The sequence below is a fragment of the Ruditapes philippinarum genome, unplaced genomic scaffold (assembly GCF_026571515.1).
Source record: "Ruditapes philippinarum isolate M1 unplaced genomic scaffold, ASM2657151v2 ctg3002_1_1_1_1, whole genome shotgun sequence".
In the NCBI taxonomy this organism is placed as follows: Eukaryota; Metazoa; Mollusca; class Bivalvia; order Venerida; family Veneridae; genus Ruditapes; species Ruditapes philippinarum.
Genome location: NW_026854098.1, coordinates 161,231 through 175,000, shown reverse-complemented (window position 1 = coordinate 175,000; position 13,770 = coordinate 161,231). Strand labels below are relative to the sequence as shown.

At 33.2% G+C, this 13,770-nt stretch overlaps 1 protein-coding gene across 1 annotated transcript in view; it reads right to left on the bottom strand.

The window, feature by feature from the left end:
• LOC132738945 (uncharacterized) overlaps positions 1-11,784 on the bottom strand; it is a gene marked incomplete at its 5' end in the record, with an annotated part of 20,499 nt that extends 8,715 nt beyond the window's left edge. Inside the window, 3 exons of the mRNA XM_060726571.1 lie at positions 6,599-6,877; positions 8,857-8,924; positions 11,125-11,784. Coding sequence (XP_060582554.1) covers positions 6,599-6,877; positions 8,857-8,924; positions 11,125-11,784 — 1,007 coding nt within the window. The remainder of the gene's footprint in view (positions 1-6,598; positions 6,878-8,856; positions 8,925-11,124) is intronic.
• Between the last annotated feature and the right edge of the window lie 1,986 nt (positions 11,785-13,770).

Sequence of the window (13,770 nt, the reverse complement as noted above, 5' to 3'; positions counted from 1 at the left end):
TGGGTGCATTTCACAATCTGAATGATTAACATCAAAATACATTATAAATAAAAAAATTAAATAAAGAAAGTTCTTCATAGCATGATAATTAAAGCAACATGTTTCCAGATTCATTTTATTTTTATGAACAAATTAAAAATGTATATCAAAACAAAATATTTTCATATGAACACATACTGAAAAAAAAATACATTGCAAAGATGCAAAAGTCACTTTTTACGCAGTAGAAATATGGTGTTGAATATTGCAAAATCAGTCATTCATTGCATATAATATGTTAGACATTAATTGCATTGTGAATATTTTTACTTTTCTTAAAAAAAAACTCTTAAAATTGTCTGCTTATCTGGAGGCATGCCGCTTTAAAAGCAATTTTCAGGTATTTTTTCTGTTTTTAATGCTTCCGAGGGATCACTTTTTTCAAGATATTTAAAAGATTTTTTTTAATTGTTAAAGACGTTTTCGGTAGTTTTCTGTGCACATCGTTATGCGCATCCAAGAAAGATAATCACGGATAATTACTCTTCAAATGAAGGTCAGGTTGAATAGTATTCGGATAAGTGTTTAAATATCGGCTATAAGCAAATAATGAGTAAATAATACAGAATAGATATTTCTAAATGTTCAAAAGGAGATCGGTTCAAAAGAATAAGAGGTCGTTTAGACAACATCACATAAAGGATTTCTCCAAGCATTAGTAAGACAGCATTTATGATAATTCTGCGCGCGTTACCCCACCCACCTGTGGTATAGTGACGAAAGTGCGTCGCGACTTGATTACTGGCAGACAACTGGGCAAAGAAGATTAAAAGGATATATTTTAAAAGTGTTGAATAAAAAAACAAAATTAATATCTATGAAATGTTCTGAATTTCATTATTTTCTTTGTAAATTTCTGAATACTTGCTTACTGTTCGGGTATGTTAGTCGAGTGAAAAAAATAATATGGCCATAGATAATTATGTTTTAAAAAGATATTCAGTATCATTTGCTTAATATAACATATAAATAAAAAGAAAATTTTATTACAACATGTTTTTGTTGTATATTTGACAATACATTTTGTATAACACTGATATTTCTTAAGAAAGCGTGGTAATTTTGACAGTTGGCATATGCGGTAACCATGGAAACTGCCCGTTTACAAAAAACTAACACGTCAACATATATATTTTATTTCTATTTTTGTATCCACCATCAAATGTTACTTGATATATCAATAATGTAGAAAATTCTATGAAAGAAATTTCTTGATAGCTTTAATTTTTTACAGAATTCATGTTTATTTTTCTCATTTTTTGTTTAGTTAAAAAGCATGAAAACTCATTTTTTAAAGAAATATGTTCCAATTATCATTTGTGATATACAGAACCCTAAGATAAAGCAAGCTTTGTATAAAATTATGTTTATTGTGAGTGTAATAAGCTATTTTATACATTATTATAACACAGTTTGGCTATTTTGACAATTTTGAAATATACGGTTACCATGGAAACTGCCATTTTTCAAAAAATCCAATACGCCAACATATATTTTTCTTTTTCTTTTTGAATTTGTCATTAAATTTTACACAACATACAAAAAAATTAGAAAATCCTATGAAATACTTTTTTCAATATCTCTAATTATTCTCAGAATTCATGTTTACAATGTATTTTTCTCATTTTTTGTTCGGTTGAGGAACATGGAAAACTCATTTTTTAAAGAAATATGTTCAGATTATCTTTTGTTTCATACAGAATCATTAGCTAAGGTTATCTTTGCATAAAACAATGCTCGTTGTGTGTTTAAAGCTATCTTATACATTTTCTATTCGTTATAACACAGTTAGGCTATTTTGACAGTTTTTAGATATACGGTTACCATGGAAACTGCCATTTTACAAGAAATCCAACACGTCAACATATATTTTTCTTTTTATTTTTAAATTCGTCATTAAATTTTACTCATCATACAAAAAAATTAGAAAATTCTATGAAAGGGTTAATTTTTCATAAAACTGTAGAAAATGTCTTTAAGGTAAAAAAACATTAAGAAGATGTGAAATATTAAAATATTTTCGGTGATTGATGAAAATGTACATACTCGTTTGGTTACATAAGACTGGTGTGATCGATGGATATAAAATTTATAATTCCAGTAATTTTCTATAAGGTCCTTATAATTTCCTTTTTTAAAAGTGTTGAACTGATGACTGAATGGGATCGCTACTTGCCCAACGATCCATATCCATAAATTTTCTAATATATCAAATTGTTATTGAATAATTTCTCCTTGAATGTTTTATAATCAAGTGTTTCTTTACTTGGAAGTGCATTCTTGCTTATCCAATCAAAACAGGTTGAATATAAACATGTTTCTGTTTTCTATGTTGTTTAACAGTTTTATTCAGTATTTTTTTGCTTGCTGTCCTAAATAATGTTTAAGTATAGTTAAATATTGTCCTAAAGGCTATATAAAATCAATGTTATTTAACTTAGCCTCAATAATCAAATCAAAATAAATCGAATAGATCTAGCATATCAATAATCAAGAATCAAATTGAGAGAAAGCTCAATAGTTACACCCTGACACAGGAACATTTATAATAAATCAGTGATAACAGAGACATAGATAACATCTATGTCTCTGGTGATAATAAATATATAACTATATGTTTGTCTTTTGATTCTAGGTTTATAAATCTAAAATATTAAAAATAAAGAAATGTTGGGGGCGGTGGTTTAGAAAATTTCTATCAAAAGGTCAATACAAATAAATGACAATTATTAGATCTAATTTGTTGGTAGAAAGTGTGTGTGGACGACCTGGTTCGGCACTGGTTGACCATTTGAAAGACAAATTTTAATACTTAAAAATCACTCAAGGAAGAAAACGAAAAAACTTAATAACATCCCCAAAGTGCATTGAATACAATTCCGTGAAAAAGAACATCAACCGTTTTAGCAGTACTGGTTTTAGTAATTTTTGCACAGACCACTCTAATCACGTACTCATGACAGCATTCCCCACCCACCTGTTTCAATGCGTCTATCAAAGCGAAAACGAACTATAGTACAAAGTAAGTGGACATGAAACCAAACCTTTCACCTGTAATAACGTTCAAAATATTAACAAATCTATTTAAACAACTGTTGTACAGATCTGTTATGGAAGAAATAATAAAATAAAACAAACAATTTCTGGCGGTTTTTTTGTCGTCTGATCTACAATGTGCTAAATCGTTAGGCGCTTTACGGAGATATCGATCGGAGCGTATTCTTTGTAAGCAAGCATCTGGCCGCTATGATTCGAATTTTTTTATTATTAATTTTTTTTTTCATGTAATTGAATTCATCATAATTTATTTCTGGATCTAGACATTTTAATATGGGGAGTGCATAAAATAATTCTAATAAAAAAAGATGATAATCACACCGGTTTATTTGCTAAGGGGGAGTAACCGCTGCCAGAAACCTCTGCTGCTCTTATAGTGTTTCAGCCAAAACACACGTGTTTTCAGGTTGACGGATGACAAGTATATATGAATTTTCCGACATAAATGATGTTTTTTTTCTCATTTTTTTTTACATGTGGCCTATTCACAACAGTTGCATGGCTTTAACCCATTCAATAATGTAAAATAATTTATTCATATATTCTAGGTTGTCCTGTGAAAACACCGCCGTTTTCTGGGCAGCGAGCCGAAAACATGAATAAAACATATGTTTTCACTGAAACGTATACAAAACATAAGCATTTAGTATGAAAACGTCGGTGTTTTAGTGTGAAACACTGGTAAAACACGCGTAGTGTTCCCAAAATTTACAATGTATTGGTGCCAGTCTTTATTTTCAAGAGAAATGCATGGAAACTGTAATTTTTATCAATGTATGTCATAAAGATACAATGTATCTAATGAGAACGTTTTGTTGTTTGCCACAATGACGGAAATACCGGAAGCATTGTGGCTGACTTCTGCCATTTCGTTTCTTCGCCCCTCAAAAGTCGATGGCTAAGAAACGGTGACACGATGATATGCTAGTACTACTTATGCTAATCGGCTAATCGAGTTTTGTGAAAGTCAAAGACACGAAAAATTGACCAATTACCGTGTTTTCGCCTTCAACCTTTGTGGGCGCTGACACGAAACATTTTAGGCAAAAACAGAATCAGTATAATTATCGTGTCGACTCAAAAAGCGAAAGTCGAAGACACGATAATTAATCAATTATTCGTGTCTTCGATTTTCGAGACAAAAACACGATGTATTATCGTGTCTTCAACAGTAAGGGGGTGGGGGCATGACCCGAAGACAAGTTAGCATATTATCTTGTCTTTGTGTCTTCGCCTTCGACTTTAGAGGGACACAAAATGGCAAAACAAGCCACCATACGAAATAGAGAAAATAAGAATCCCTAAAGAAAGCCCAACACGGCAAAATTGAAAATGTTGCAGGCTCGGTTTGATTGAGCATGTTCATGGACGGTACTGTAAAGTGCAAACACTTATTATCAGGAAACAAATGTGCATTCTAAAGGTTCTTTTTGAAAGCAATTACATTTGACAAACCATTTCATCGTTGGCGGTTGTATAAATATTTCATTCATATGGAAAAACTACATGAATATTATAATTTTTATATCTATTGATCACACCAGTCACTAATTTGACATAATACAGGCAAGATTAGTTTTTGTGTGCTTGGGATATATTCATGCGCATGAAATTACGTCAACGTTATCTGTGATTTAAAAAAAGAGTGTAAAATAACTTTTTGTTCAACAGAATTGAAATATCTAAGAAACTTTACTTGAAAGTGAAATAACTTAAGAATCTGAAAAAACTTATGATGAATGCTCATTTCTGAATCTCTTAGCCTTAGATTAATAAAAATTTTGACGCGTAATCCATTTCAAAAAGATCATTTATATTATTTTACTTATTTTAGAATGGCTAATGAGATTCCCAGATTTTATTTTGTAATTTTAAAATGATAAATGAAAATTTTATTTATATTCAATCCTTCTCTGTAAATTTTACAGGAAGTCAAACTGATTTTAGATGGCATCAGACCGAAAAAGTAGCATTTTTCGTACAGGTATATCAGTTTTTGTCCGTAAAATACGCATGTCTCTATCTCTTTTGTTTATATAATTCACCAAACTGATACACGGGGGTGGAACCCCATATGTATCTCAAAAATGAGCATCGGTAAAAATTATATGTGAATTTCAGCTGCACCAGATGTGAAGCATAACACCAGATGTGACTGTAAAAACAGGTCAATCGCAGGGTAAGTTTTCATCTTTTTAAACATTTATATAAAATTAAAAGCTTTTTTTAAGAAAATCGGAATGTGATTCTACCCTCCTGCCTTTCCTCTATATTTACCCATGTTTGTTTGGATTTTTATGCAGTCTTCATTGAGATTTTCATTCCATCATAGGTTCATGTGTGCCCAAAATATGCAATGCGTATGAAGAAAATGTTGCTAAACGGACTCCAAATTAAGAGTTTTCACAAAATCTTACAACCAAACGATGCATAACATTCAAACAAACCCTTATTGAAACATTTATATGTTATATTCGGTTCGGGCAATTTGTTTTTAAAGAAACGTAGTATTGAAGAATATTTTAAATTAGCTGAAATGTTCTTTGAAACTAAAACCTCAAAAATGGCCATTTTCATATATAAAATCGTTTTAAAATAACCATAATTTACTGTAATTTTTAATACTGTCATTGCTGATGCTGTCGGCATCATCGTCTGTCTGCATCCTCATCATCATTGTCATCACCATAGTTTGTCTGCAGCATCATTGTCATCATAATCATCATCGTCGTTATCACCATCACCATCACCGTCATCATCACCGGCATCATCATCAGCAGCATCATCACCGTCATCATCACCGTCATCATCACCATCGTCATCATTATCATCATCACCGTCACCATCATCATCATTACCAACATCATCAGCATCATCATCACCATCACTGTCATCATCATCAGCAGCATCATAATTATCATCACTATCTTTATTAATATTGTATCTTTGATATTGATGGTTTGTACAGCAATTGTTATCATCATTGTCATTTTGTTATTATTATGTTAAAGCATGTGTTAAACGTAAAAAGCATATCGTTTCATTGACATGCAAAATAAGTTAATGCATTTTTATGTCCACACCAAAGGGGGTGGGGCATGTAGATTTGTAATGCCCGTCCGTCCCGCTGTCACGCTTCCACACTGTCACGTTGTCCCGCTGCCACACTCACTGTCACGTTGTCCCGCTTCCAGACTGTCCCGTTGTCCCGCTGCCACACTGACACGTTGTCCCGCTGCCACACTGTCACATTGTCCCGCTACCACTTTCACGTTGTCCCGCTTCCATACTGTCAAGTTGTCCCGCTGTCACACTTTCACGTTGTCCCACTTCCACACTGTCACGCTGCCACACTGTCACGTCCCGCTTCCACACTGTCACGCTGCCACACTGTCACGTCCCGCTTCCACACTGTCACGTTGTGCGCTTCCACACTGTCACGCTGCCACACTGTCACGTCCCGCTTCCACACTGTCACGTTGTCCCGCTTCCACACTGTCACGCTGCCACACTGTCACGTCCCGCTTCCACACTGTCACGTTGTCCCACTTCCACACTGTCACGTTGTCCCGCTGCCACACTGTCACGTTGTCCCGCTTCCACACTGTCACGTTGTCCCGCGTCCACACTGTCACGTCCCGCTTCCACACTGTCACGTTGTCCCACTTCCACACTGTCACGCTGCCACACTGTCACGTCCCGCTTCCACACTGTCACGTTGTCCCGCTTCCACACTGTCACGTTGTCCCGCTGCCACACTTTCACGTTGTCCGTCCGTAGCCTGACATATCAACGGAATGCGGGGACATCTATTTCTAGTTACATAATGGAACAAAGTTCTAAAAACAAGATTTCAGACTTATTGTCTTTGTGAAATCAAATTTCATATGCACACACGAATCGGACAGATCAACGCACACGTCAACGGACAACACAGACGAAATCGTATGCATGAAAGTCTAGCCCTACTAATTGGTTGATATTTAGGGACTTTTAAAGCCGATTTAACAAATTAAATATGTTTCAGTTTATATGAAATACTACAATCAAATTTAGTCCAACAAATCCGTGCATAAAATATGATGAATTGTGCTCCTCTTGTGAAAAGCATGGAATTTGGCACAGTTGATACAATCCTTTTGATTTTAGCCTGGGATTGGAGAAAAAATAATTTTTTAAACACTTAGATTTATGAAAGTAATATTAACTGCATGCATTTAAATATTTTACAGTTGTTCTCTGTTTTTAACTGTTAAATATGTTCGGAAATTCTAATGTACAGTATGCATATATAACAATAGTCGTTTCCATGCTATTTCTCTGCAACTGCTGGATGTAATGTCAATAAAACTCAATACCAATAGGGATATGCGAAAATAGTGATATTGTTTCGGTCAGACCCTTCAATACAGAGTTATGGCACTTGGTTAGTTATGCAGTATGCATATAGAACAATAATCGTTTCATCGCTAACTACTGGCTGGAATTCAAATGACACTTCTTTGGAACAATCAATACATCAATACCAAGCGAAGATGCGCTTATCGTTGCCTTGTTCCGGTCAGACCTTCAACACAGAGTTATGGCCCTTGATTAGTTGTGCAGAATGCATATAGAGCAATATTGCTATTTCTTTGCAATTGCTGGATTTATTTCAACAAGACTTCACGGGAACCATCAATACGAAACGAAAAATTTGCATCTTCATTGGCGTGTCCCGTTAATACTTTTTTTTTACATGGAGTAAAGGCCCCTGTTATAGCCCTGAATTTTCAATCGTGAAATTTCTTATCAAAAGACTGGTTTATCAGTACTCGGCGGGTGATATAAATTCAACGACTTTTGCTTGTTGTCTTAGTTAGCTAATGTCTTGGTAGATTATTGTTAATTTGGGGCTATATAATTTCCAAGTGGACTAATTTAATGCTTTAGTGGGATAATATTTGGTAGGCTATCATCTGATAGGGTTTTTGTCCAAGTCGGTTATTGTCTTAGTGAGCTAATGTCTTGGTAGGGGCTTTTTGTCTCATTGGGCATTTGTCCTAGAAGGCTAAGATTTGTCTCGTTGGATATTGCCTTAGAGGGCTAATTTCTTTGTAAGCTATTGACTCAATGTGCTATTGTCCTAGTGGGCACATGTCTTGGTAGGCTTTTGTCTTATTGGGCTGATAAAGTATATACATGTAATTGATTTTTTTTTAAATTTTTTTTTTAAAATTAATCTCGATAATTCTAAACAATAAACTTAGTGACTTTATGCTTCAAATGAAAGAGGGAATGTAAAAATGTTTCCCATCTTTTTGATGTTAGCCTTTGTTGGCATCTTATTTTCTTATTTATGGTAAATTTCTTTCTTTTTTTATGGCAAAAAAGATTTGTTTTTTATCAAAATATCATGCTCTGAACAAAGAATTTTTTATCCTTTTGATTCCGTCTGTAAAGGGGCAATGGTCTCGTTGCAATAGAAAAACAAGAGCACCGCAAAAGCGGGGCAATATACGCACGAATGTAAATTTAATCAATTTATAGGAGTAATCAAAAATAATCTTTCAATTACGGTAGACATCAAATCAAGAAACTTGTCTGAAAATGTTCCAACTTAATTTTGTTTATTATACTATTTGACATGACATCCAAGATCATGGGAGACTGTAAGTGCATTATTCATTAAACTTTAATAGAAGTCTACTAGGCATTGCTTTATGCCAAGTATAGAGTTATTGTATTTATCCATAAAAGATAAGATGTGCCTTCCTATACCTTAGTCTACATAAAGCTAGTGATTCCTGGATCAGGGCCAGTCTTGACATGAGGGTCATGAATAATAACTTAAAGCGTAGTATATATAATTTTATAACGTAAAAAAATTATGCTAATGCCAAATATCTAAGCTCTGAGCATTGTATTTTTACAAAATTAAACAGAAATGTGTTTTCTCATACAAGACTATAACATCTTAGTGACCCCAGAGGCAAAGCATATATTGGCCCAAGGGGCTTGAGTTATACTAGTTTTGTAGAGATCAAAAAGGAAATACTACATGTCAAAAATCTAAAGTATAGTCTTGTAGTTTCACCAAAATTAGACTGAAATTTGTCTTCCTATACAAAATTATATTAACCAAGTGTCCTCCGTAGCGGGCCAAATATCGACACCAAGGGGCATGATTAATACTTATACTTTTGCGGTCAACAAAGTGATGCTATATGCTCTGTGCATCGGCGTTTCACACGTGTCAGATGTGTTTTTCCTATATAAGTCTACATAAATCAAGTGACTTCTGTGGCAGGGCCAATATTGAACCAAGGGGCATGTTTTATATCAATTTTGTTAAGGTCAATGTTACATGCTAAATATCAAACTACAATGTGTTTTCCTATATAAATCAAGTAATTACCGACAATTTTGATCTTAGGAAGCCCGAACATGTGTTATGCACATTGTCGCATTATAATTAATATTTCTGCATTTTTTAAATCCTTTTCATTGGTTCAAAAGATACAATGCAGACACAAAATTTTGAAATTGATACAAAATTACCTTGACCTGAGGAAGGTCAAATCTGAGCTGTGCACATCGTTTCAATATGTTTAACATTTCTGCCAGTTAGTTTCAATTTTCTTCAAACCGATTTATTAAGATACAGATCGGACACGAAAACTGCTAACAGACGACCAATTGCATAACATTATACATCGAATTGTTTTCGGGCGTATAATGATACATTTATCATGATTCTGCATAACTAAAAAGTTTACTTTGGTCTCTTATATACAGTGCAGTTGCATATAGACATATTTTTGATCTTCAATATGCTTTGCAGCTGAACATATATAGTTCACTTTGACCTATACTTTTTGCAGCCATATACCGAATCCACTATGGCCTATGATATAATGTGGATAGCTGCATATTTAAATCACTATTTCCTTATAGGCTATAGTCTTTAGTCTTGAAATATAAGTATCACTACCGTATCTCAGCACACACGTCTTGATGAACACGAAAGGAAATAAATTAAAACAATGCCAGTTAACCAAAATATTTAAACTAGTTTGTGCAAAATAATTACATTTAGATTTGACATATCAGCAAACTTCACAACATCCCCGGTGTACAAAGAAAACCACATAACTATTGTGCCTTATCATAGAATAGTGAAAAGAAAATTAATAAACATTTATGCTTTTATTTATTTATATGTTATCTTTATTACAACCCAAAGTTTTTTCTTCCTTATTGGATACACTGCACAAAAAACGGAAGTATACAAATTTGGTACATACATTATTTAAGATAAATTTAAAACAGGGAAAATTAATTTAAAAAAGTTTTAAAACTGATTGGGGAAAATTTTTTGGGATTTTAAACAATTAAAAGGGAAATAGGGGCTGCAGTTTGGGAAAATTAATACTATAGTTAAAAACATATTTAAAAAAAGGAAAAGCATATCCCCTAGGGGCGATTAGATCCCCCCCCCAAAAATTTGCACTTTCTTTTAATATACTATGAAACAAGGGAAAATTTTTCCAAGCATCTTGGGGATAATGATTTTTGGATGGTTAAACCCAAATTTAACATGCCCACCCAAAGGGGTACTTTGTAAAAATCTTTCCCAAATATAAAAGACTTTGGGTTTTAACGATTGAAAAAAGTTGTATAAAATCTTTCTAGTACCAGGTGATTGCCCTACGGGGCCCCTAATTAAAAGCAAAGTTAGAGGACCACAAAAGGTATGTACTTACAAAATATGAAATACATCGGTTAATGAATGATGTATGTCAGAGCAAAAGTGTAAACATCTATTTAATGACCAATGACCTTGACATCAGTGACACAGAACTCAGGGTCATCCAAACCATCTACATAGCAACCAAATATGGAAGATATCGGTGAATAAATGAAGATGCTTAGATAAACTGTGGGAAAGAACAACGAACTACGCGATGCGGGCGAACAAAGCGGCGACTATAAGCTTTCCTTTTGTTCGGGGAGCATAGAAACTCAAACAGAAACATGTATTTAAACGGCCATCAGGGCTCGAACAGTTCCTTTTATATCGGCCCGACAAACTGCACATTTAGTAAGTGCTGGTATACACTGGGGACAACTAACCATGTGGCCACATGGCAATGTTATTATGCAAGCAATAGCGTTAAAACAAATTTTACAAGTAATTGGCTCCTTCAATTGTCTGTTTAGTTCTTCTTCATCTTCTTCATCTGACTCAGACGTATCACCGTCAGTTTCTACATCTTCAGATTTTGCTTGTGAGTTATTTCCTAACTGCTCTTTTTCAACTTCTTCAATAGCAGCTATAAGTTCAACAGAATTGAAGGTTTTTGGACGTTCACCTTTTATCAACGATTTGATAGCTTTATTAATGATCTGTTCGTTAGTATAATACTGCTTTGCTGCAGTCACAGCTGCTTCGTTTCTCTTAATAGCTTCCTCCACAGTATCAACAAATTCCTTTGAATCGTCCACTTCAACATCCGAATCTTGATCGTTTTCCCCTAGAATTTTTCTAACATAAGCTTTACCTTTGCACTGAGCTACGTGTCCGCAATCAGGACTTGCTAGTATATGCTGTTCCCAAGGACAAGCGTCTTTCGGCCAGTCTTTTAGACCGATACTACAGTAATAACACCTCACAGAGTCGGCAACACCTGTATATGCAAGTCCGGCCCTCTGCTAGTTCTTTTTATCCCCGGTGTTTTATTCTTTAATCCAATTTTCATTTTCATATGATTTTATACGTGAGTTAGAGTACCATATTGTCTGTGTTTAGGTTTGCCTATCAATATACCAAGACTTTCACATTTTGAAGGCTGTCTAGTAGACCTTGGGATTGCGTCGCGTGGTCTTGAAGAATCACTGCTACTATCATGTTGGGTTGAATTACTTTGTCGAGTTCTTCTCCGAAAATAATTCGTGAGATGCTCTATTGTTTGGGTCCCATCTACCTCGACACCGGCCATTTAATAATTATGTAACTTTTCCAATGCTCTTTGTTAGCTGAATCGTTAAACATCTGTTTGACTTTTTTAATCTAAAATGTGAAAAACATGTTTAATAATTTCCTTAAAAACTAGCAAAATTGTTAAATGACTATAGCTAGATCTTCACTTAATAATATTACCTAAAGAGAAATAATACTCTTGCAAAAAATGTAAAAAAAATGTAAGAATTAGTAAGTTTTTGTAGGGATGTCAGTGTCAACTAAATCCAGTCGCTTTCTGAAAGTATTGTCTGGTCAGACTACATAGATGTACCAGCTTGCCTGGCTTTTAACTGGTGGTATAAGCATGACACAGATCTTAACATTCAAACACTGGAATTTCATTTATAATGTTGGTTAGAGATTGGAGAACCGCCTTATCGCCTAAATTGTGAAAAATATTCAGTTCATTATCAATTTGTATAAACCTGAAATTTGAAAGTTTGATGAATCAGAATGAAACCTTTCTTATTAGGATTTCTTTCTTTCTATTTAAAGTTTGCTTTTTCATTCTCATCAAATACTGTAAATTACAGGGATTCTTTAAATGTAGTTCATTTTATAAAAAGTATGTACAGAAATATACAGAGAAAAATTTTAATATCTTAATTTCACTTTCAATCTTGATTTAATTCTTATTTAAAGGTTATATTGAAACAGCAATTGGTGTTGTTTTTTTTTTTTTTTTTTGTTTTAAATATATTAATCATAATTTTAATTAAGAATGTGTCAAATAGTCTGACAAAAGTGACAATGGGGAAAGTCCTGTGTGTAGGCCTTTATATTATTTGATGTATGATAATGCACATTGATAAAACTAAAGAAAAGAAATAAATCTGTAACAAATTTTATATTACGTAAAAACTCCAATGCACTTGCAGAACCTAAATATAAAATCCCTAAAAAAAATATAAAAATGAGGTGCTGTTTTTAAAGTTTCTCTAAATTTTCGCAATAATAAATCAGGTACATATATATATATATATATATATATATATATATATATATATATATATATATATATATATATATATATATATATATATATATATATATATATATATATATATATATATATATATATATATATATATATATGTATATATATATTAATATACGTACCTGAATAAATCTATATTGATTGATACTGTAAAATATGAAACAGATCTACTTTTCCTGTGTAGTTCATTGAAAATATCAGGTACCATGATATTTGTCATAAGATTTAACAATATTAAGTCAATAAATACCTATGTAAATTAACACTTTTTTTCTTTCCAAAAGGGATAAGAGTGTTAGAAGAAAAGAGAGAGAGAGAGAGAAAAAACCCTTATGAGCTCTGAACCTAAGGCCTACTAAGTTTCAAAGCAGTTAACTGTAATTATAGCCTATTTGAATACTCTTCAAAGCGGATGTAAAAAAGGATGAAAATAGACCCACGAGTCGACACGTTTTGTTTTGTTTTTTCGTGCCACGGGAGATAACTCGAGCCATTTTTGAAGCTATTTTTTACATTCATTTTCCGATAAACGTAAACTGTAAAAAGAAAAAAAAAACTGCAATGTCTTTCAATCCAGGAAGGTTTTGAACTTTAGTCTGTCATCCATCCACTTTACCCAATAATAAATTTCGAGTTTTGTTCATCACCGGAGTTAAATACGTAAAGGCTTATA